Source organism: Grammomys surdaster, unplaced genomic scaffold, assembly GCF_004785775.1.
Source record: "Grammomys surdaster isolate TR1022 unplaced genomic scaffold, NIH_TR_1.0 126048, whole genome shotgun sequence".
In the NCBI taxonomy this organism is placed as follows: Eukaryota; Metazoa; Chordata; class Mammalia; order Rodentia; family Muridae; genus Grammomys; species Grammomys surdaster.
In genome coordinates, this window is record NW_021620860.1 from 2,323,570 (window position 1) to 2,348,135 (window position 24,566).

The following is a 24,566-nucleotide window of genomic DNA, read 5'->3' on the forward strand; positions in this document are numbered from 1 at the left end:
TAAAGCCAGGTTTACGCATACACTCCCGTAACACCAGCACTAGGGAACCCAAGCCCAGGGTGACACCAAAGAGGAGGATGAGGAGAAGAATAAAAGTCCAGCATCCTGCCCCATTCCCAGGGTGGTGGCTGCAGGCCTGGTGAGGTAGAGCATGTAGATGCTGGAGCAAATAGGTCACCTGGAAGAGTAATTGGGTGGGGCTGCAAGAGACAGGAAGTAGTAGTGGCCCTAGCCTTCCTCCCTTAAGAAAACCATGGAGGTGAAATTCATATAACATAAAACTGATTTTATACTAAAGAACTCAGCAGCGTTTAGTGACTCCCCTCTGGGCTTCCATCAGTACTCAGCAGCAAAAACCAAGGGGCTGTGTCCCCCTTCCCCCTACCAGGCCTGGTGCTTGGGGAGCTGCCAATGGCCATTTAAATTAAGGCCAAGATACCAAACAGGCCTAGAGACTGGAGCAACTCATGACCCCGCCCCAAACCTCACAGCCCAGACCGGAGAAAGAAAACCAGAGCACAGGATGCCTGCCAACCCTCCCAGAATTTAGGGTCAACCATCTGCTGACTCTTCACCATCATAGGTAGCCCATGCCTGAACCCCTCTCTGCAACAGTGTTGGGAGCCTGAGCTCACTGGGAGGGGAGAGACCTTAAGAGGCCAAGACCCCACACCCACACCAAGCAGCTGCATGGAGCCCAGAGCAGGGACAAGATGATTATACGGACAGGTTCAGCATTTCTCGGCACATCTAGTGATAGAAAAGACAACTCTACCACTCCAAACCCCACCCAAGGACCCCATCGCTGGGAGCATCGTGGGCACTCCACTCCTACCCTTTGCTACCCCTCTTAGAGTCAGGGCTGTGAGCCAAAATCTGAGCCTCCTACTCACTGGCCTGAGTGGCCAGACTCGGGAGGTGGGGGACTGGAGGGGGTTATGCAGAGCTCCTTGAAGAGTGACAGCTCTAGCAAGGGGTCTTTCCCTGGCCACTGAGCCTAGCTCACACCCCAGTTCCATGCTCGGAACCTGGGTAAGACGCAAGCAGCCGCCCCCCTGGCCAGAGCTGCAGTGCTGCATTTGGGGCGCATGTGGCGAGCCTTCTAGCCCACCCCATCTTCTCCCTGTCACGAAATGGTGGCAGCAGTTGCTGCAGCTGCTGTAACTGGGAGAAGAGGCAGACAGGCTGGGAGAAGTCCCTTGACACGTAGGGGGAAGGGCCGCTGAAGTCCCACTGGAGGGTGGGGACCTGGGGGACAACGGAGTTGTACGGCCACCCCTTCATTCTGTAGAGCCCGTGTCCCCTCAGTCCTAGGTCTAGCAAGCAAGGTCTAGGGGCTTCCTTTCCCAACTGGAGAAGGGGGCTTCTAAATGTAGGGAGGGGGTGCAAAGTGCACCCTCTACGCTTGCTTCCCTGGTTATCAGCGATGGGGGAGTGCCCCGAGAGCGCGCCGTGTGCTTGTGTGCACCAGCTCGGTGTCGCTCGGCCCCATCCCTCTCCTGCAGCTCAGCCCCGCCCCGAGCTCCCGCGCCCGCACCCCTCCCTCGTGGTCCGGCCCTCGCTCCCGCCTCGCCCACCCTCGCTGGGTCACCGCGCCCGCTGCCCTGGTTTTCAGACACGCGCCCGTATCCGGCATCCGCTGACCTGCTCCATGCTGTGACCGCTATGCCGTCCTCCGCGTGCCGGCCCCAAGGGGCGCAGGGGGCGGCGCCCCCTCCATGCACTCTGGCCGGGCAGCTGCACCCGGCGACCACGAGCCACGCCAGGAGCGCCTGGACTCCACCGCCCAGCCCTCCCCGCCCCGGGCTCCGCCCCGCCGCAGACTCCGCCCCTCCGCGGGCTCCGCCGTCTCCCCCAGCCCGGGTGGGGGCCGCGTTCCACGAGCTCACACTTCGCACCCGCAGGCACCGGCTGCCAGCTGCGCGGAGTCACACACACACACACACACACACACACACACACACACACAGTGCATCCCGGGGCCTCACAGCTGCGCGGAGTCACACACACACACACACACACACACAGTGCATCCCGGGGCCTCACACATCCAGGGGTTTCTCCTGCCTCTACATCCACAGCTGCCTGTCCTGAGGTCAGTGGGGAGAAGACTCCGCTCCAAGTGAAGACTCTTGCCACTTTCCTGAGGCTAGTCAAGAGGACTCCACCTCTTCTTTCACAGGCTGCAGACAGGAGTTTGGCCAAGGGAACCAAGAAGCTTGGTGGCAGAGCTGACCCGATGGCCCAAATGGCAGTGGGCCACTTACAGAGATTGAGAGCCTGCCGACATACCCACGGGTTGCGGAACACAAGGAGGCACTATGCCACTCCACGGGGTGATGGCAGTGAGAACAGGCAGCTGGCAGGGGTAGTTCCTTGTTGCCAAGGCCTAGCCTTTCTGCAAATATGCCCAAGGGACTTTGGCTGGGGTATGGGGGTGGGGAGCAGGGATGGCTGGAGATTCCTGTCGCCCACCCAACATGCCATGCCCCAGCTGTGTGCCTACCCGGATGATGACCTGTTTACCCTCTACCAAGAAGGGGTTTTTGAACCCCAGATGATGAAAGTACAATGCCCACCAACCCTGGTGAAGAGTGCCAAAGGGACTCCTCTCTTTGGCAACCAAAACCAAGGTGTCCCTTGTCACGACGGACGGAGCAAGACCAAACTTAGACAGATATCACATGAATAGGCATAAATGTGGGTGTTCTGCTCCAAGGCAAAAGTGGAGTCCAGAGAGGACAGGGTGGCTGGTCCCCTGCCCTGAGTGCAGTAGAGGGGTTTCCAACATTCAGATGCAGGAGCCGGCTAATGACGACCAAGCCGGCATCCAGGCCGACAAGAAATTGGCCTCACGTTTCTCACCCAGTCCTCCTCTCTGTGTCAGGCACCAGAGGGTGAGGGATAAGGGAGTGGGAAGCTAAAATGGAGACTTTAAGACCTCAGCCTACCAGACAAAGGGGGCTTTATAGGCTGGGGTGTGGAGGGCCTATGGGGGCAGGGAGACCCGAGCGAGCATTCAGCTGGTTTATTTGGTATTTCAGTTGGACTCTCCAGCCCCTCCCATGCTTCCATACTGCAGTATATGAGGAGATTGGCTTCAGAGATTGCAGGAGAGTACCAGAAGCACCCCAATTCCTGGCTAGCCCTGGCAACCCCCCAGGTACTCCCCACTTTCACCACCGAGCTGACTGTGGTCTCTCTCAGCTTCACTGCCATGCCATCTAGGTGGCCTCATAGCCCCTGTCTGCCACCCGAGGTCCCTGCTGGCTGCCTGGGGAGAGAGGGCAATCTTGGGTAGTGTCACAAGGCTATGAGGTCAATGGATCCTTTGTCCCTTTATATGAAGTCTGTCCTGGCCTAAAAAGACAGGAGTGTCAGCGAGCAAGCATGCTCGCACCCCCCTCACCCTCCAAACTGGCCTCTCCCAGACCCTGGAGGAGCTTGACTATGGTTGCAGAAGTCAGACTGTGTTCTTTCCCATGGGCTTCCCTCTCGTTCTTTTTAAATGGCCGGAAAATGAAAGCAGAGTAGCAGTAGCCACCCATCTCCAAGCTGCTGAAATGACTAATGCTGCTTGGCCCGCCGCCCTCTGCAAGCTCCATCCCTAAATGCACAGGTGTGGCCCTGACAAATGGAGTCCTGTTAGCCACATGCATGCCAGCTTGGTTGTGCAAGCCCAGTGTCAAATTCTCACCACACTCCAAAGCCAGGCATGGCAGTGGTGGCGCACGCCTTTAATCCCAGCGCTTGGGAGGCAGAAGCAGGCAGATCTCTGAGTTTGAAGCCAGCCTGGTCTACAAAGCAAGTTCCAGAGAACTACGCAGAGGAACTCCGTCATGTTGTGGGGAAGACAAGCAAACGACCTCCCAGCCCTCCCCCACACAGTCTGAACACCATAGAAAGATTTACAAGTAGTCCTTACAAAGAGAAGGAATGGATACCATCTACCATCTCTGCCCAGCCATTGGGGTCATTATATACAGTCCTACTAATGCAACTAACCTCCCTGGCAGAGGCAGTGGAGGCAGGGGTGGAGGCGGGGGAGGTGTGGCAGGGGTGAGGTGGGAGTGCACCTCTGGACACACTCAATCCTTTCACACCTTGCCTAAGCACCACCAGAGGGATGGAGCAGTGGGCAACCGGGCTGGCACAGCCAGGTTTCTCAGTAGGTAGCTTACATTAGTTCTTTGCTCAGATTAAGAGACAAGAAGGCACCCTTGACTCCTGAAAAGTGTACTGGGCACTCCGCCACCCCTTTAGCTTTCTTACATTTTTTAGACAAGGTCTCACTCTGTAACCCAAGCTAGCCATAAACTTACTATATGAAGCTCAGGTTGGTCTTGAACTCGTGGCACCTCCTCCTGCAGCTCTGAGTGTTAGGAATGCAGGCATGAGTCACTATTCCCAGTTTCAAGCCCCCCTTTAAACAAAATGTTCAGGTTCGGTCAGCTTGGAATTTTCCAGCCCTCTCTTGGTCATGCATCAAGTCTGTCTAAAGGAAAACAGAGCGCCAGGCGGTGGTGGCACATGCCTTTAATCCCAGCACTTGGGAGGCAGAGACAGGTGGATTTCTGAGTTTGAGGCCAGCCTGGTCTACAGAGTGAGTTCCAGGACAGCCAGGGCTACACAGAGAAACCCTGTCTCAAAAACAAACAAACAAACAAACAAACAAAAAACAAAAACAAAACAGAGCAAGATTCAAGTCCAAGGGCTGCCTGAGTGGCCCTGTGGTCTTGTATTGTCACCTGTCTGCACTCTGGCAGAAAACAGGTGACAGTGGCAACCGTCTCACAAGATTCCAGAAAAGATTATACAAAAATATGGGCAGGAAGCTCTAGGCCCACAAGAATGAGCCACATACACTTCATACTTCCTACAAGGGTTGAATTAATTCAGCATATGTTATTTTTAGCTTTAGAAGCAAGAGAACGTTTCTGACCTTGTCACTTAGTTCTGATAGTCCGTATCCTGTTGTGCCACCCGGTGTTGCTTTTTTGAGGACCACAGTGATATAGCCTACTCTGCCTTCTTTCCTCTAATGGGGAGTTGAGAGCCCTGAAGGGAGGAAGGGCAGCCTGGGAGTGGAAAGGATGAGAGGGAAGAGGCTGCGCTCCTGCACCTGCTCTCTTTGAGAACAAAGCCAGGCATGATGCAATCTGGCCGGGTGCAGCTGAGGCTGCCAGGCCTGGAGAGCGAAGTGGGTGTCAGTCGGGGAAGGTGGCAGGCACCAAAGTGTACACAGGTGTCCCTGGACGCCTGACTCGGGATTCACAGCCCATCCTGAGCCCTGCCCCCTTCATTTGACTACCGGATCCCTCCTGAAGCTCTTCACTTTCCTGGCCCCTCCCCAAATCCTTGCATCTGCCTCCCAGGCAGAAGGCCTGAAATGACGCAATGAAGACCTCAGTACAAGCCGCTGTCTCCCCTAGGCGAAGGCTAGACAAGAGACCCAGGAGTTGCACAGGCACTATTAATTGGCCTTCCCCAGCAGGCCTCTGGTGCCTGCTGTCTCTTGTCATCCTTGAGACAAGAGGGTAAATCCTCCAGAGGAGGAGGGGAGGTTGGGGGAGACCCAAGGGTCTGCACAGAACAACACATATTTAGAGAATTACACGGAACCCTAAGATGACACCAAGCCGGGCAGGGTCCCAGAATTGCCCCCCGGGAAATGGGGGGGGGGCTGTGAGGGTGGCACCCACCACGGGGTAGGGTTGTCAGTCTCAGTTCTATATATCGCCAGTGAGTCTAAAAAACACGGCTCTTCCTGCATCTTAGAAAGGGATTTAATCCCTTGCGTCAGGGAGAGAATTCGGACGAGCTGGGGTCCCCAACTAGCTAAGGAGAAATCCGGCCATAAAAGAGGACTGGATGGAGATGCTGTTTGTGAATATCCCAGCTTCACCCATCCCAGAGTGCAGCTGGGTGGCCTGGCTCAGAGCAGCCACTAGGTGGCAGAAAAAGCTCGAAGACTCACTCGGCTACGCCCACTCTTCTTCCCTCGCAACCTCGCCGTCGCCCCACAACTCCCGCCGCGACTTTCCGCCTCCACGCCCCCAGTCCAAGCCCCAGAACCAGGTGACGCGAAGTTCCTGTTCGGCATCCAGTAGGACGTCGCCTCGGAATTCCCTTCCCTGTCGAGGGCTCACTGCCCACTTCAGTTTGGCCAACCACAGCCTGGATTGTTACAGGTAGACCCTGGCATCCACTAGGTGCATCAGAGAAGGGCGTGCCCTGCCTCTCTCTGACTACCTGGGAAAAACAACCCGGTGTCAGGGGTTCAGGGGTTGGCAGTATGATTGCAGCCTAGAGCTCCTGTCCAGCCTGAGACCTGTCTTGCCACACTCCGCTTCCTCTCTTCCAGCCTCCTCACACATGCTGGGCTCTCCTCTGGTCAGAAGGGCCCAGAACCCTTCCTGTGCTTGCTTCCAGTTCAACATGATTTCCATTCCAGCTCCATTCTCTCTCGGTCTGACTTGTACTCTGTGGGATGTGTGTGTGTGCTGGCGTGCTGGGGAGGCGGGGTGGCGTCAGAGGGGAATTTTCAGAAGTCAGTTTTCTCCTTTAAGTCATGTGGGCTCCAGGTACCAGGTCCACCAAGTCCGCCATATAGATTCCAAGGATTGAACTCAGGTTGCCTTGGCAACAAGTACCTTTACCTGCTAAACCTTTTCACAGGCCCTTACATGTGGTTTTAGGAGGTTTGGTTTGGGGGGGGGTGGGGTATTTTTTAGATAGGAAGTCACTGTGTCACTGTGTAGCTCTGGTTGGTCTTCAACTCACAGAGACCTCTGCATTCTGAGTGCTAGGATTAAAGGCATGCGCCACTATGCCTGGCTAGAAGGAATTTCATTTTTTAAGATTTATGTATATGAATGTTTATCTGCATGTATGTACCTATACCAGCTGTGTCTGGTGTCCATGGAGGCCAGAAGAATCAGACACCCTGGAACTAGAGTTATAGATGGCTGAGAGCTACCATTTGGGTGCTGAGAACCCAAACCTAGGTCCTCTGCAAAAACAAGTGCTGTCGGCCACTGAGCCATCTTTCCAGCCCCTAGAATTTTATTTATTTATTTATTTATTTATTTTTGGAAAGAATGGAGGGAGGAAACAGGAGACAATACCTCTTGAATTGCTGAAACTGTTTGGATAAAAAGTGGAATACCAGGGCCAGAGAGATGGCTCAGAGGTTAAGAGCACTGATTGCTCTTCCAGAGGTCCTGAGTTCAATTCCCAGCAGCCACATGGTGGCTCACAGCCATCTGTAATGAGATCTGATGCCATTTTCTGGTGTGTCTGAAGACAGCTACAGTGTACTTGTCACATACAATGAAAAAAAAGAAGTGGAATACCTGGCCAGGTGGTGATGGTGCACACCTTCATGGAGGCAGAAGCAGGCAGATATGAGTTCGAGACCAGCCTGGCCTATAGAGCAAGTCCCAGGACAGCCAGGACTACATGGAGATTCCTAGAGGTCCCTCTGATTAATCTGCAGAAGCAGCTTCCCAGAAAACTCAGCAGGAAACCTGCAGACAGTTTCTAGGTGGCACACTGGCCCCTGAAGCAGGAAGCAGAGTAAGAGGGAGAGGGCAGGTAGGGATTAAAGTGGTTCCCAGAACACACCCAGGGTATTAAGAAAAGCAACAGGCCTTGTCCAAGAGCTGGGAGGGCAAAGCTGAAAGAGCAGCAAGGAAGCCTCACAGCCAGCGTCACCAGGATGGCACTGCCAGTGAAATGTGCCAGTCCAGACTGTATGTACCACTGCCCATCTAGACAGGAAGGCTATCGGGAATGCTACTGCACTTCCAAGGGCAGCTCTGGGCAGTGGAAAATTAGAAATTTTCCAATACCCCTGCTTTAGAGACAGTACTGGTGTCTCTAAAGAAGGACCCCATGCCTGACCGAGGGTGAAGAGTCAGGGGAGAGAGTAAAAACAAAGCCAAGTAACAGATCATTTCTAAACATTTTTATTTCAAATCTCTTTTCATCCCTCCCCAAAAAGACATGGGTCGGTACAGCAATCATAAAAAGGAGATACAAACACAAGAGCCAAATGTCTCCCGCACTGACACTTACAAAAAACCGGGAATTATACACAGAATTTCCAAACAGGACCTGCAGCAGCTACTAATGTCCCTTTACAAGAGTCACACATGCCTATTAGTACAGTATTTACAGACACCCCACTCTGAAACTAATCTACAGGGACATCCCAACACCCACCCCTCTATGCCCAGAAAAATACCAAAACACACCCAAAGTGCATTTATTTTGTTTATATCAAAACATCTTTCCCTCTCCCCATCCCGCCCCAGACCCACCCCCATTTAAGATTGGCCTGCAAGTCTATTTTAACCATTTAGTTATTTTTATACTTTATGAAAATAAATTATACAGCAACTATTTTAATAAATTAAGCACAAAAAGGGAGAATAAAGGAGGGAAACTAAATGGGAAGACAAAAGCCAGGCCACACTTTGGCTTGGAGGGCACGGGTGGCTAAGCAGGACAGAGTGGTAGTGGGGTATGGCTCCCCGGTGGAGAAGAACCCCCAACCACTGAGTCCAGAATGACACCCCTCAGCACGGAGTTTCTGAAAACCCGCCAGAATGCACAGCAGTACCCGTGCCATGCAGCACCAGTGCAGGCATCCTGATGTCTAGCCTGCCCAGAGCGGTGCCTGGATCTTGCCTGTCCCTCTTGGGAGCACCAGGGATGGAGGAGTGGTCAGATCAGCCCACTGTCCACTGAGCACAGCAAGTGGGCTGAAGAAGAGTATCTTGTTTTCCCTATCTGTCTCCAGGAGCAGCTGCCGTCGCAGTCCAGCTGCGATCCAATGTTGCTGTCTGCCCGGCTGCTGGTCTGCCCCTTGATGCCTCTTGGCACTATGAGGAGGGATCCGTGGGGCAGGGAGCAACTCCAGGGACCCTCTAAAACCCTCTCAAGATGAAATGGAGTGAAAGCATGTCACAAACTCAGCATGCAGGATTGGCTTTCTGGGAGGTAGATGAAGTGGGAAGGGTCAGGACAAACAAAGGACAGAAAAGACAGAGGGACACCAGAAGAAACTAGGTGACCCCTACCCAGGACACCAGGAAGCAATGAAAGATCAAGGACACATGAAACCTGCATGTAGAGAAAGGTCCCTTTCTCTGGCAGATTACAGAATCAATATTCTATTTTCAACTGCAGTACCACGTCCCCAGAGCCCTCTCAGTGATTCAACCCAATCTCACTCCCAAAATGTTCTCCATTTTTTCAAGGAGGGGCCCCCTGTCACATGTTCTGAGCATGAGGGCCCCAATGCCAAACAGATGGACCGTGGGGGACTTGCAGACATGACTCTTGTGGCCCAATAATTCTACAGCAATCATAATGGGCACACCTTTCTTTTTTTTTTTTTTTTCTTTTTTAATAAAAAAGGTTTTACTCCCCAGGAGCAAATAAATCATTTTGAACTACTGATAAACACTGCTGCAGTGAAAAGAAAGATGGCTACATGTATGCAATAGCACAGATTCAGTGTAAGGACAGCTGTGTTGATGACTACAAAGAAAAACCATGGATCCACTCCCCTCTCCCCACAAACCAAACCAAGAGGATTCCCATAGGGAAAATGTCTAACTCGAAGCTCCTCCCTCACACAGTGGGCATGCCATTCTCTTAAAGTGGAAAACAAATCCTAGTCCCCCGCTAGTGGAGATGTTCCCATCACCCCAACCACAGACAAGACTTAGACAAATGAGGGTACACGCTCGCTCAGGCAGAATTCTAGACCTGTGGTGGCTCTTTCCATCTCACTCTTGGGCTCAAAGGTAAGAGAAAAGCAACAAGGAAGAGAAGGAAGCTCTTATCTGGGCAAGTTTTTCTTGTCCCTACTTCCCATCGGGTTAGGGGCTTCAAGCAGGCCATGCCCTCCTAGGAGCACGAGGCAAGGCTGAAAGGGTGGCTTCCTGGGGCTATACTCTGATCTATTTCCTAGTCCTCAGGGGACGTGCATCAGAGGGTATGTGTAGCCATCCCATCACTTCCTGCTTGGCCTCAGAGGCTTAGTCCAAGTGACAGTGGGACAGGTAAAACAGGAGCTATGAGACACTTGCAAGCCCTTGTTTTCAAGAGGATAGCTCTGTTACCCACATTTACTTCACCTTGGTACTAAGCCATGATCAAATCAGGACAGTTGGACCCACAGCCAAGCTCCTGCTCCCCCATGCCTAAACTGCCAGCACAGACACACATTTCAAGTAACTACAGGTTGCAGCAGTAGTTGTCACTAGCTTATACCAACATACCCGTCTTGAGGCAGGTTACAGTAGATCAGTATATAACGGGTGAAGGTTATACAGGCTGCATCTGAGAGTAGTGACACCTCCAACCACAACTCAGAAAACCACAGCAGGTCTCTAGACGTGACTGCCTTTCCCAGTTTGTGACTGGCACATAACCACCAAGGACAAGTGGAGTTCCCTCTGAGGACTGCATTTCCATTAGCACTGCCCCACCATCAACAAAAGACGAAGGCCAAGGCCTTCTGGCCTTCTCCCTTCTCCAGCCTACAGTACAGTCAGTCAACAGGCTCAACGGCTCTCCCTAGTCGTTCCTTCCCTTCTAACAAGGCCTCCTGGCTGCCAGGCCTCCTAGAGCTATCTCCCACACTGCTGTTTTGCAGCCCATCCTGCTGAGGAAGGGTCAGACCAGTTGTGACTGGAACATTGAAGCTCCGAAGTACAGCGCCCCACACTTTCCCAGGACAGAAAGGGTGAGGCTGCCATGCTCTGGAGCACATCTAGTTTGCACCCGAGTATAGAAATTTTCCATGGGTAACCCCAGGACCAGAGAGGTGTCTGCTGACTGCTGGCTTTGCCTTCCACCACACCCTCACTGCCCCTAGCCTTCAGAGCTGTCCAACGACTGGGAAGTTTCCATCTAGACCTTTATGGTCAAGTAGGACTCTGCTGTTGATCTAAGGCAGCTGCACACTTGCCACACATTTCTGCTCTGTCTGTCCTGAGTCTGTCAGTGTCCTCGCCTACAACTCAAAGCCTTACACCAGAGCTTCCCCAACCCATCTGGTCTACCCCGATCATGCCCACTTGGTCTTTAAAGATGGGCCTTGATTTTCTGCCGCAACGAGTAACGCTCCAATTCCTTCCTGGGCAACAGTCCCTTTACAGTCCCCTCAGGGCCGGGGTCTTCTACCTCATGTCCTTTCACAATACCTAGCTCAGAGCCCTCAAACAATGCAAACACGGGCTGAAAACAAATTTTTATATCATGGGTGGCCGAAATGGGAGAAAGTCTCTCTCAACTGCAAATATTAACCACTTGAGGACTCTATGGACTCTACAGTTTGGGCTCCATTATAGAATGGCCCTACTACAGGACGGCAAGTGGCCTGTACCCTCCAGAGGCAGAACTTACAGGTGCCAATCTCTGAATCATCATCTTAGGATGATCATGAGGCGAGTCAGCACTGAGCTGGACTATTGCACAGCCAGCTGAGAAAGCACATTTCTGTGTTTAGTTCAAGGAGGAGGAAGGTGACTCCATGCACAGTGGGAGCCCACAGGTCACTTTCCAGATAAGACAATTTTCTAAGTTACCTAGACACAGGGCTTCACCCACACCATCAGGAACCCCAAGACTGACGATCTTTACTTTGTCATCTGAGGCAGACACAGGCAGAGGGAACTAAAAAGGCCATCATATGGAATACTACATGGTTAAGTGTAATGAAGACCCAACAGCTCCACTTTCCATCTTGAGTAGCCCTGTAGGACAGCAAACTTATGTGGCCCATGGCTGGACGTGGCCAGCTTCAGACACAGACTACTCAAGCATCAAAGTTCTTCCCTCCCTCCACATCCATCTGAAAGGCAACTTTCAAACTAGCATCTGACAGGTTCCCAGTGATGAAAGGCAACGGGGTCTGACTCAGGAAATGTGCGGGTTTCGAGAATGAACATGGAGAAATGAAGAAGCCCTTTGCCACCTTCACCTCAGGGGTGGGATGACAACACTGATAAGCCTATGATCATGAGACGCCATGCCTTTTCTGCACTACAGAAATCCCGTTAAGGCTGAGACACACGGGCTCCTCTAGGAGCACAGTAGCTGTTTCTCACTTCCTCCACACTTCCTCTCACTAGCTGACAGACGGGGTAACAATGACTCCTTAGCTGTGGGTATGCTTTGCCACAAAGAATCTGGAAGCATGCTCCAGGCGTGGGGTTGCTGATAGTCGGGGTGAGCCCTGGCAGCCCAGGACTGAAGGTCTAAACTCCCACGTGAAGAGAAACACCACTGCCTGCACAGCTGGCAGAAGCAATAGAAGCACTGGATTGACCAAAGTGGAATCCACAGTTCCTGAGGGGAAGGGGCTGAGGAGAGGGAGAACTGGATTTGCCTCAGGTCACTGAGCTTAAGGAATTTAGTCAACAAAATGCACACCAATTTCATAAGAGAGAGTTCTGCAATCAGGGCTGTCAACCTTGGAAGGAAAGCAGAGGGAGCAAGCACTTCCTCAGCAAACAGAGCTAGCAGTCCCTTTCACTCACCACCCTCTCTCCTCTCCTGCGGAAGCTGGAGAGGAGACTCAGACACCTTTCCCAGAAACTTCCAGTCTCATTCTTCTGTACTTCTCTGGCTTCCCCCGCCCTTCCTCCAGGATCATGGAAAAGAGCTTCAATACTGCCTTTGGCGCCAGCTGAACAAGCAGCCCTCCTCGGCACTCCCCTGACCTGCTCATCCCTAACACCACCTTCAATCCAAAGGGTATAGACTCCAGCTGCCTTCCACTGAGAAATGTAAATACTAAAACATAACTTCTGAAAAGAAACAGTGTTAAGACTTCTTCCAGTTTTCCAAGGAGCTCATCCAGCCCTGGGGTTCATGGGGTTGGGGAATGGGGAGCCCCACTTGGAGGATGGTTGTGTGCTTCTTCCAAGCCCCAGGGATACAGGGGAACCAAAGTCTGTGCCAGGAATCACAACCCGCTCTTCCCTTTCTGCCAGAGTCTTCTTTTGTGGTAGCTTCATTTGCTTCTTCAAACTGGAGCCTGGCGATCAAATGCCTAGGTAAAAGGGAAAGAAAATAAAACAGTTCAAATAGTAGTAGACCCACAGGGAGGGAAGAAAGAACCGACTAGCCACTGCGGGTGGGAGAAGATCAGCTCCAAAGCATAACTGCCGCTGGACAACCACATGCTTCCACAGATACTGAACAGCAGGACATGTGCCAGTTGCCTGTTCATTTTGGTCCTTGTTCTATCTTACAAAGTCACAAAGAACATAAATACTCTTCCATGGGGAAATCTCCTAAGGACTTTTCTCAGCTGCCCCGAGTTAGCATATGTATTTTCAGTCCAATAGTGCCCTCCCATACGATGCTGTTTGCAGCCCTGACCCAAGGCCTTCTGAATGTGCTCCTACTGATGTGGGCTTCCTCCAGGACACAGCACTCACGGAACCACGCTCTAATGGAAGTAGGGAGCCAACGGTCAGCGCGGAGGCTAAGAGCCCTCACCACCTTTGCAGAGGAACTGGGTGTGGTTCCCAGCACCCAGAAAATGTCCTATGAAGCCCTGTAGCTGGTTCCAGAGGACCCAGTGCCCTCTTCTGGCCTCTTCAGGCTCCTGGATGGATGGGTGTACATTAAATCACGAAGGCACAGACACACATACATATCCTGCACGCATGGTGTACATTAAATCACGAAGGCACAGACACACACACACACATGCAGAGACAGAGACTTTAGAAAGGAGCATGAGCCAGTAGATGCACCTTCTAGTTCCCTACTACCTCCCTCCCATCATGATCGCTTTGTTTTTGAGACAGGATCTTGGTATAAAAAGCAGGGTGGCAAAGTGGCGCCTAACCTTTAATTCCAGGACTCAAAAGGCAGAGGTAGAGAGGTCTTTATGAGTTCCAAGCCAGCCAGAGCTACATAGATCCTGCTCTCATCTCTAAAAGAAAAGTTTTTTGGGCTGGTGAGATGGCTCAGTGACTAAAGATGCCTGCTCCAAAGCCCAGGGTGGCTCCACAGGAACAGAGATGGCTGTTCAGAGCACTGCTCTGGTGGGTCACAAGTACCTGCAACTCTAGCTCCAGGGAGGCTGACTCCCTTCTCAGGCCTTCCAAGGCCCCACACTCAAGTCTACACACTCCCACACAATAACATAATAAAACCATTAAGAAGAAGAAGAAGAGGAGGAGGAGGAGGAGGAGGAGGAAGAGAAGAAGGAGGAGGAAGAGGAAAAGGAAACACCCTACTACTTTTATCTTTTGAGGTGTTGTGATTACAGACATGTGTCATCAAACCCAGCTCCTGTCCTAACGTTCTATGTAAAACCACACAGGAGAAATCTTCCTATATGTTTAAGTCCTTGGATATGCTAGGAACCACTTCCAAGGCACACAACTTGCATGTAACTGAAGATCTGAACAGTTTTACATCCAGTTTGGAATCTTTCAGTCAGAGCTCGGCAGCGTTCCAGAGCCATCGTTCCTTGGTCTCTGGCTGTCCCTCTGCCCTTGTTAACAGTCACTAGTATGGTCCATCTGCTTTCCCCTTACAGCACAGGATCTACGACTCCCAGGGCCCAGAGGAGACACAGGAAATTTACCTAACCTAAGAGAACAAATGGTGGGCGGGCTGGAGAGGATGCTTAGCCTTTGAGAACACTGGCTACTCTTCCCAGCATGAGCATGGCAGTTCACAACTATCTGTAACCCAGTTCCAGGAAATTCGATGCCCTCTTCTGGCCTCCATGGGCAGTTGCAATGGTACACAGATACACACAGGCAAAATACCTGTATGCATAAAAGAGTTGTTTTTGTTTTAAAAAAAAAGAAAGAAAGCATGGAGCACAGCAACTCCCTAGCTGTCCCACGCCTTTGGAAGTAGAGCAACGGGGCCAGGAAAGCAGAGCTTCCACTCCACTAGACTGCTGCTCCTGTAGCTGTGTGTGTCAACAGGACCAAGGACACGAGAGAAGCACAAGTAGTCAGTGCTTAGAAACAAGGTCCAGAATAAGGGGACACAGTGCTAACACGGACCTGGCATGACACCGGCATGGAAGTGAGCATGACCTTGTAGCTGGCACAGCCACAGACTCCAGCTCCTCAATGCTGCTCCTGTCTCAGGTCAACCTTTAAATGGTCACTTGAGGACTAACTACGCCAGGTATGGTAGTGTTTTTTAATCCCAGAGGTTGGGAAACAGAAGCAAACAAAGCTCTGTGAGTTTGAAGCCAACTTGAATACCAGACCAGCCAAAGTTACATAGTGAGAATCTATCTCAAAAAACAAAAACAAGGGCTGGAGAGATGGCTCAGCGGTCAAGCGCTCTTCCAGACGGCTCTTCCAGAGGTCCCGAGTTCAATTCCCAGCTACCACATGATGGCTCACAACCATCTGTAATTGGATCTGATGCCCTCTTCTGGTGTGTCTGAAGACAACTACAGTGTACTCATATACATAAAATAAATCTTAAAAAAAAAAAGACCCAAAGCAAAACAAAAACTAATTAGATCAGGCGTGGTGTACAGTGACACAGTGACACTCTAGCTAGAGTCAAAACAGAGATGCAGTGTACATTTCATGTACTGTATAGAACCTCAATTTGGTTTTGTGGATCTGACTTTTCTTGACTATATAGGCGCCTGTGCTTATATATGCACACACATACACCAACACAAAACTAAAAACAGAACAAAACAAAAACTTAGAAAACAAAAACTAGCTAGGCTCTGCCAGCACAGAGGTGTGGTGATGTATGCTTGCAACCCCAGGACGTAGGAGATGCAGGCAGGACAATCAGGAGCTCATCAGATGCTGTCAAACATAAACCAACAGAGAGAGTTGCATGGTGGCTCCAGAAGTGGTTTCAGGCATTGCCTGGAGAGTCTGGTGACTTGAGTTTGATGGCCAGAATCCACGTACAAGTGGACGGAGCGAACTGACTCCGAGGCCGTCCTGACCTCCACATTCACACACCACTGCAACGACAGTGACAGAATTCCCAACTCAGACCAGTCTCAGGACAAACTACAGACCCGAGTAGGCCTCAGCAGGGCAGGGGGGAGATGCCTCTGACTTGGACAATTTAATTCCTCATTCTTTTCATTTTTTATTACGTGCATGTGTCTGTGTGCATTTGTACACGAGTACAGTGCCTTCAGACACCAGGAAAGAGTGCTGAGTCCCCGAGTTAACAGAAGGCTGTAAGATGCTACACATGGATGCTGAGCATGAACTCAGGTCCTGGGCAAAAGCAGTGTGTGCTCTTCCCTGCTGCTGAGCCCTTCTCCAGATACTATTCATTCATTCATTCTCCCCCACCCCTCTCTCTTCCTTTCTCTTCCTTCCTCTCTCCCCCCACCCCATTTTGTTTTTGTGGTGTGGGGGATGGTTGAAACAGGGTCTCATGAAGCTGACTTCAAACTTGCTATGGTGCTAAGGCCAACCTTGAATTCTGATCCTATGGCCTCCACTTCCTCAATTCGGGGATTACAGGTGTGTGCCACCATCCCCAGTCTAAGTTTTCTTTTGAACATTTCCTTTGCAGTGGCTGAGAAAAGGAAGGCTGCTTTTTCTCGTCCCCATCTCAAGCTGTGAGCCTTGGAGAAACTCTTACTGCAGTGCTCGCCTTTTGAAAACAAAGGCGTTCATTAGTCCTTTAAGTTCATCTCCCCACTGGGATCTTGTTTTCTGTATCATACATGCAGTATCCTAAACAGCCAAAGCAAATGTGCAGTCACCTGTGTCTGCCTTACTCATGCTCAGTGAGAAGCTTGCACCACAGTCACCTGTGTCTGCCTTACTCATCCTCAGTGAGAAGCTTGCACACTGCTTATCGATGTCCTGAGTTCATGGTTCTCTTTGCTGCCAACCCCCCAAGTGCTAGGATCATGGGTCCCATGGATCATGTTCAGCTTGGTAAAGAAAAGAATATTTTTTAGTAGTAACTAGGTACCAAACCTTAGGATCTCATGAGCGCTAGGCAAGTAGTGTCCTACTGAAATCTATCCCCAGCTCTCTTTTTACTTTTTACTCTGAGATAGGGTCTGACTAATAAATGAATGGAATCCACTCTGTAGCTCAGAAAAGCTTGGCCTTGCAAATAAATACTCTGTAAGGCTGCAGTTCTCAAACTGTGGGTTGTGACCTCTATCTCCAGAAATATTTTTATCATGATTCTTAACAGTAACAAATTTACAATTATGAAGCAGCAACAAACTGATGTTACGGTCAGTGGTCAGCAGAGCATCCTGAGAAACTGTGTTACGGGCTGTAGCACTGGGAAGGTCGAGAACCACTGGTTTAAAGCCTCCATGACTGCTGTGTTTTTCTTCAAATGAAGTGATGTACCTACTACGGAATCAATTACAGACAAGTCTGTGAGTCAGGAAGTGACCTAGTGCCCAGGCTTGACAAAGAGGCGGGGGTTCCTACCTTCATGTTGACCAGCAGGGCTCTAGCTGCTACGTGGAAGGCTCCATCTCTTGTTTCTGTTTGGAAATGAGCTGCGCTTCCTTTAGGGACAGGTACACCTCTTCCTGAGGATCATAGTAGTAGAACTTTCGAATGTAAGAGATCAGAGGTCTGTGAAAAACAAGGAGACAGGGAGTACATCATTTAGTGACATTTCTCAGAACTGTGACTGCTGTTTCCTTTAAGAAGCCATCTCATGCCGGGCGGTGGTGGCGCACGCCTTTAATCCCAGCACTTGGGAGGCAGAGACAGGTGGATTTCTGAGTTCGAGGCCAGCCTGGTCTACAGAGTGAGTTCCAGGACAGCCAGGGCTACACAGAAAAACCCTGTCTCGAAAAACCAAAAACCAAAAAACAAAAAAAAAAAAAAAAAAAAGAAGCCATCTCATGCTGAGCCCTCCTCCCTTCTCCATCCTGTATGCTGCATGACTCCTGAGCAGCCTCTGCCAACGTGACAGACTTCCCACCCTCCATCCTTACACACTTGTGTCTCTCCCTCTACTGCAGCACACTCTGCCCACGGCCTGCAGAGGGAGCTGCAATGTCGCAGCCCTAGAGTTAAGTGCTAAGACAAAGGTTTTCTGCCAGGCTTTGCCTCTGGGAGCAACTTGCAAGCTCCAAAGGCACTTCTATTTCTAGTTCACCCATCCCCACCCTAAACCCTGCCAACCCCATTGTACTTAGGCAGTGGCAGATCCGGGATATGATCTATTCGGACAAGCTGCCGGATCCGGAATCTGCAAAGATGCTGGAGGGACTTGACATTGCTGAATCTGGACACTGGATAGAGCAGCTGTACTGGAGTTGGTGGCAGTCCTTCAAGAATAAAACCAAAGGAAAATACTCAGAATAATGAAGCTAACTACAGCTCCCGGAGGAAGAGCTCTGGGGTGTCATGGGGCTACTTTGGAGTCCTGTATAGACTCTGTGCTAAAGCCCCTCACAAAGTGCTGTTGATAGTCATTTGTGAGAGCACCGCTACCATATTTTACTCAAGGGAATTTTGTGTCCTCTGATAACCTCCCCAGCAACAATTTGGTTTATTTTTTTCCATACAGGGTCTTGTTACATAGCATAGCATTTCATGAAACTCACTACACTACGTAGACAGGCTAGCCTCCACCTAAAGCGATCCCCTTGCCTTAGTCTCCTGAGAACTGGGACCATAGATGTTGAGCCCCAACACTTGGCTTCCAGAATCACTCTTAATTGTGGAGAATAACCCAATGAACAAGACCAAACTAGAGACTGCTTAGAGCCAAGGAATCAAACCCAAGCCTAAGGTTCTCAGGGAAGGACAATAACCTAAAGCCTCCCTGTTGGCAATGAGAGACACTTGTTCAGATTTATCTAGCAGTGTCTTAAAGATCAGGGCTCAGGATGTTCAGAAGTGCAGTGGTTTGAATAGCTGTTATTACCAGACAGGGTCAGGTGTTAAAAGGTCAGTCCTCTCTATGGCAATATTGGTACAGAACATTCAAGCTCTTAAAGGCCCCAGAACATTTCAGCTAGTGAGCAGGAAGGGCAGGTCGATGGCGGAGCTGGCATCAAGGCTGCCACTCCTGCACCTGTCTATGCGGGCCGGGCCAGCCTGGTACTTGTCTTCCCTCATTACTCTCTCTCTACTACGGGAGCTTAGGCTGGGTTACAGGAACAAGAATGATCTTGCTTCTGAAAGACAACTATAGCAGCTTGCACAGGCTGGGCCTAGTGTAACAGTGCTCAAGTGCCTGCTCATGTGTGCCTCCAAGCAAACACCCCTACATGGATCAGAGCTCCTGTGCTAGGGAAGCCCAACCTTCCCACCCCCCAATTAATGTCACAGAACAAACAGCCACCAAGGATGGCCAGGACTAAAACACATTCAAATGAACTAACAATGTTCTGGTTTCCACAAATGAAGGGACCATGGAAAGTAAGAGAAGCAAACTAAAAGGACTGAGAAGTGGGCTGGAGAGATGGCTCAGCAGTTAAGAGAACTGACTGCTCTTCCAGAGGTCCTGAGTTCAATTTCCAGCAACCACATGGTGCTTCACAACCATCTGTAATGGGATCCGATGCCCTCTTCTGGTATGTCTGAAGGACAGTGTACTCACATTTGGTTTTTTTCAAGATAGCATTTTTTCTGTGTAGCCCTGGCTCCCCTGGAACTTGCTCTGTAGACCAGGCTCCAGGCTGGATTTGAACTCACAGATCCACCTGCTTTTGCCTCCTGAGTGCTGGGACTAAAGGTGTGTGATGCCACACCCAGTTAGGAATTATTTTCTTAGCCATTGTCCTATCCCAAGAAATACTACAAACACAACTGGTTAGAAAATAAAATTCTACCATTTCTGGGGTTTCAAACAGTTTTAAAATTTTTGATTGAAGGCCTGAGGAAAAAGGGAAGTGAAGCTTGTAGGTTGTCTGCAAAAGCCATGTCACTGTTTTTGACAGCTGACATTCTCCAAGAGACAGTCGGTCACAAAACAGCCACACTGCACTGTTAGCAAACAAGAAAACTTTTCTGTTTACCTTAAGAAACATTTAACTCAAAACCATACTTAAAGAAATGTCCCTACCTCCACTCCATACATGAAGACACTAGGTACCTTTGCATTCAGAAGACCTGCTCCAAGCACCAGAGCACAGCACTGGAAACCTCTGAGGAAATTCCCTTGTTAGGTGACTCTGAGCACGGGCCTGCTGATAAAGATGACCCATGACAACCAGTACTGACTGACTTATGTATGACCAACTTCTGCTAGACACCTCACCAGTCAGACTAAGGCTCCTATTCTGAAAGCCTTCACTCTTCTTCCCCCATCCAGGTGGTTTTTTCTTAACTTAAGTTTTAGTTTTTAGTGTGTGGTCTATGTATGTGTCCATGCGCGCGTGTGCGTGCATGTCTGTGTGTATGCGTGTCTGTGTGTATGCGTGTCTACGGCCCCCACTCCTAGGAGGCCAGAGGTGAATGTCAGATCCCGTGGAGCTGGAGGTACAAGCATTTGTGAGCCACTGGGAAGAGAAACCTCTAAAGAACAACAAATACTTTTTTTTAAAAAATTTATGATGTATATGAGTGCTCTGTCTGCATGTTACACCTGCAGGTCAAAAGACGGGCATCAGATCCCATCTTAGACGGTTGTGAGCCACCATGTGGATTCTGGGAACTGATCTCAGTCAGAACCTCTGGAAGAACAGCTCTTAACCTCTGAGCCACCTCTCCAGCCCCACAACAAACACTCTTAAACTACTCAGCCATCACTCCGGCCCCTTTCTTTAAGTGTCTTTGTTTTTGAGATGAGGTCTCACATAGTCCAGGCTGGGCTCCTTCTGCCCCTACCTCCCAAGCGCTGGAAAGTAAGCAAGCTAGGTAGCTTGAGGGACGGAGGAAGAAAGGAGGGTGGGAGGGAGGGAGGGAGGGAGGGAGGAAGGGGAAAAAAGGAGGGAGGCATGGGAGAAGGGACAGGATCAATGAAAGATCATTAACACAAGATAGTCAGTGTTTTAAAGAGAAAGGATTTTCTTCCGCCCAGTTCCCTTTGCCTAATCCTACGGCCATGTAGAATGAGACGGCAATGCAGAGACCAGAGGAGGGTGCCACAAAAACTTCTGAATTTCAAAGGATATCACCAGGGAAGGAAACCACAGCTGGAACCCAGGCATGGCAATGCACCGACTCAGGACACAGAGGTAGGTTTGTCTTGAGCTGGAGGCCAGCACAGCCTATCCAGTGAGGCCCTGATATAAATCAAATCAATCAAGCCAGGCGGTGGAGGCACATGCCTTTAATCACAGCCCTCCTCAGGCAGAGGCAGGAGAATCTCTGAGTTTGAGGCCAGCCTGGTCTACAGAGTGAGTTCCAGGACAGCTAGGACTACACAAAGAAACCCTATATGGAAAACAAACAAACAAAAAATAAAAACAACACAAAATGAGAGGCTATATTTATTTGTAGATGTGGTGAGAGATTTATATCAAGAATGGATAAGAACCCTAAAAACTCAGTAATAAAAACACTATAATCCAGCTGAACAATGAGCAAAGTGCGGGCATGCGGTAGAGCCCTTGCTTAACAATACCCAGCACCTCGAAGAAAATGAACAAAGTTTAAAATAAAAAATCTAAGCTGGGCGGCGGTGGCTCACACCTTTAATCCCAGCACTTGGGAGGCAGAGGCAGGCGGATTTCTGAGTTCGAGGCCAGCCTGGTCTACAGAGTGAATTCCAGACTGCCAGGGCTACACAGAGAAACCCTGTCTTGAAAAACCAAAAACCAAAAAAACAAACAAAAAACTAGGCAAAAGTGCTGAGTATAGAGCTGTGCTGGTTATTGTTAACTCTACACTATCCACATCTAGAGTCACTTAGGAAATGGGCCCTGACCCTGCTCATGGGGGATTACTAAGGAGGGAAGATCCAACCACTAGTTAGTACAAACACAGAGAAGAGCTGAGCAGCTGCTTGAGTTAATTGCTGTTTCCAGTTATGGATAAATGTGACCAGCTGCTTCAAGCCTCTGCTAACTTGACTTCCCCACCATGATGGACTGTACTCCTGGACTCTCAACTGTGAGCTCAAATAAACCTTTTCTCTGGCTGGAGAGATGGCTCAGTAGAGCCAATGGCTGCTCTTCCACAGGACCAATTTTCCAGCACCTACATGGCAGCTCACAACCTTTTGTGACTCCAGTTTCAGAGAATCATCTTCTTCTGGCCCCCTCAGATGCCAGGTATACATGTGGTACACAAACATATATGCAAGCAAAACACCCATCACACGGTGCTGGACAGTTTCATGTCAACTTGACACAAGCTAGAGTAATATGAGAGAAAGGAGCTCCTGTGTGACTGCTGTAGGCAGGCCATTTTGTCTGTAGGGCATCATCTCAATTAGTGACTGGGGGTTGGGGGGCATTGATGCCAGTGTTGGTGGTCCTGGGTTCTATAAGAAATCAGGCTGAGTAAGCTACAGGGAGAAAGTCAGTCAGCAGTGCTCCTCCACAGCCTCTGCGTTGGCCCCTACCTCCAGGGTCTCACCTGGTTTAAATCCTGCCTTGGCTTCCTTCAATGGACTATGTGACTCAGGATAGGTAACCCTTTCCTCCCCAAGTTGTTTTTGATCATGGTGTTTTATCACAGCAATAATCACCTAACTAAGATACATATAACATAAAAATAAATCTTTCACAGAGAAAATAAAAATAAGCCTTTTCTCTCTTAAGTTGTTTTTTTACTTTATAGTATTTTCATTTAGTTTGGGTGGTTTGTTTGTTTATTTTGAGCCAGGGTCTCACTGTATAGCCCTGGCTGGTCTAGAACTCATTTTTGGTTATTTAACTGTACGCATGTCCGCACTAACCCAGAGAACCCATACAACAGTACTGGATCCCAAAGATGGAGTGCTAGGCAGCTGGGAGCCACCTGACGTGGGTGCTAGGAACCAAGTGAGTCCTCTGCAAGGGCAGCATGCCATCTTCTTTAACACATTTATTCAGTTGTATTTTATGTGCTGGGTGTTTTGCCTACATGTATGTAAGGGCACTGCATGCACTTCTGACCTGAGGAGGCCAGAAGACAGAACTGGATCCCTCAGAATCAGAATTTACAGACAACTGTTAAATGTCTTGTAGGTGCTGAAAATGGAACCTAGGTTCTCTGCTAGAGCAACAAAAGAAGAACCTAAGGTAGAAATTGGTACCAGGAGTAGGGACACTGATAAACCTGATTATATGGCTCTTAGGCCACTAAAACTATTTTGTGGCTAAAATGTAGAAGAATCTGGAGCAGTACATTTAACAAGTTTGTGAGTGTTGGAAGCCAAGCTTAAATGGCCATTCTTGTGTGGACTTACACTACACAAATACTGAGGAAACTTGGGACAGTAGGGACCTACTCATGAGGGTCCAGAGGGAACAAGATTCTATCAGTAACTGGGCTAGAGGCCATTAATGTACTATTCAGCCAAGAATGTGTCTTCATTCTGTTTACATCTAGAGAGCCTGAGAAAGTGGAAAGCTAATGGACTAATTTGTTTGGCAAAGGGAATTTCAAACCAAGAGAGCATCCAGGGTGGTGCTGAGAAAGCAGCTGTAATGGTAAAGAGACCAGCACCCCGAAGAGAGATCTCCTATCGGCACTAGCACAACAGGAAAGGAACCCTGAGGGACAAGCTCAGCCCTTAGAGGCCCATCTTGTGAAGACCTGGGTTCATTTTAAAAGAATCTAAGCTCACAGGCTGGGGACCCTTGGAAGTTGGAAGTGTATGGCTTGTCTGATTCTACAGGAACTCACAGTTAAGACCTTGGACTTTTTTAAAAAGCTGCTGATGGGTCAGCAAAGTGGCTCAGTGGGTAAACGCACTTGAATCCAAGCCTGACAGCCCCAGAGCCCATATGGTAGAAGGAGAGAGTCAACTCCAGTAAGTTGTCCACTGACCATTCATGAGCACTAAGCATACAGATGTACACATATATGCACAAATAAATAAATGCAGTATTTTTTAATTAAAAAGAAGATGAAATTGGCTGGGCAGTAGTGCACACCTTTAACCCCAGCACTCACAGAAGCAGTGGATCTCTGAGTTGGAGGCCAGCCTGGTCTACAGAATGAGCTCCAGAACAGCCAGAGATACCTAGAGAAACCCTGTCTTGAAAAAAACAAAAAAAGATGAAATTGTTAAAGACAATGGGGACCTTTAAAGTCAGTTGGAATATATAATATATAATATACATTCTATATTATAACATGGCCATGAGCCTCTAAGGGGCAGGAGGTGGAGCTGTGACAGTCAGCACCATTGTTTCAACAGCTCTGTGATCAGCCTTGAGCACGGCTGGGTAGAGGAAACGTGATGGTTTTAGCTGAGGCAGGAAGACTCATTCAGGTAAACACTGACACAAATGAATAAATCTAAAGATTAATAAAACCAGCCAAAAACAGTTACAGATTAAAGAGAGATTTAAAACTTGGCACAGTGGTGCATGCCTCTAATACCAAAATTGTGGACACGGCTGCTGGGAGTAGGGTGGCACAGAGGCTGGTAAATCTCTGAGTTTGAGAGGCCAGCTTGGTCTAGTGAGTTCTAGG

General features: G+C 49.7%; 1 protein-coding gene across 1 annotated transcript in view; it reads right to left on the bottom strand.

Moving 5' to 3' along the window:
• Positions 1-9,370: 9,370 nt before the first annotated feature.
• The window catches only part of Socs7 (suppressor of cytokine signaling 7), a 36,283-nt gene continuing 21,087 nt past the window's right edge, over positions 9,371-24,566 (bottom strand). The window contains exons 8-10 of the mRNA XM_028755133.1: positions 18,178-18,313; positions 17,460-17,609; positions 9,371-13,075 (exon numbers count right to left, since the gene is read on the bottom strand). Of these exons, the coding sequence (XP_028610966.1) occupies positions 17,489-17,609; positions 18,178-18,313 (257 nt within the window). The 3' untranslated portion in view covers positions 9,371-13,075; positions 17,460-17,488. The remainder of the gene's footprint in view (positions 13,076-17,459; positions 17,610-18,177; positions 18,314-24,566) is intronic.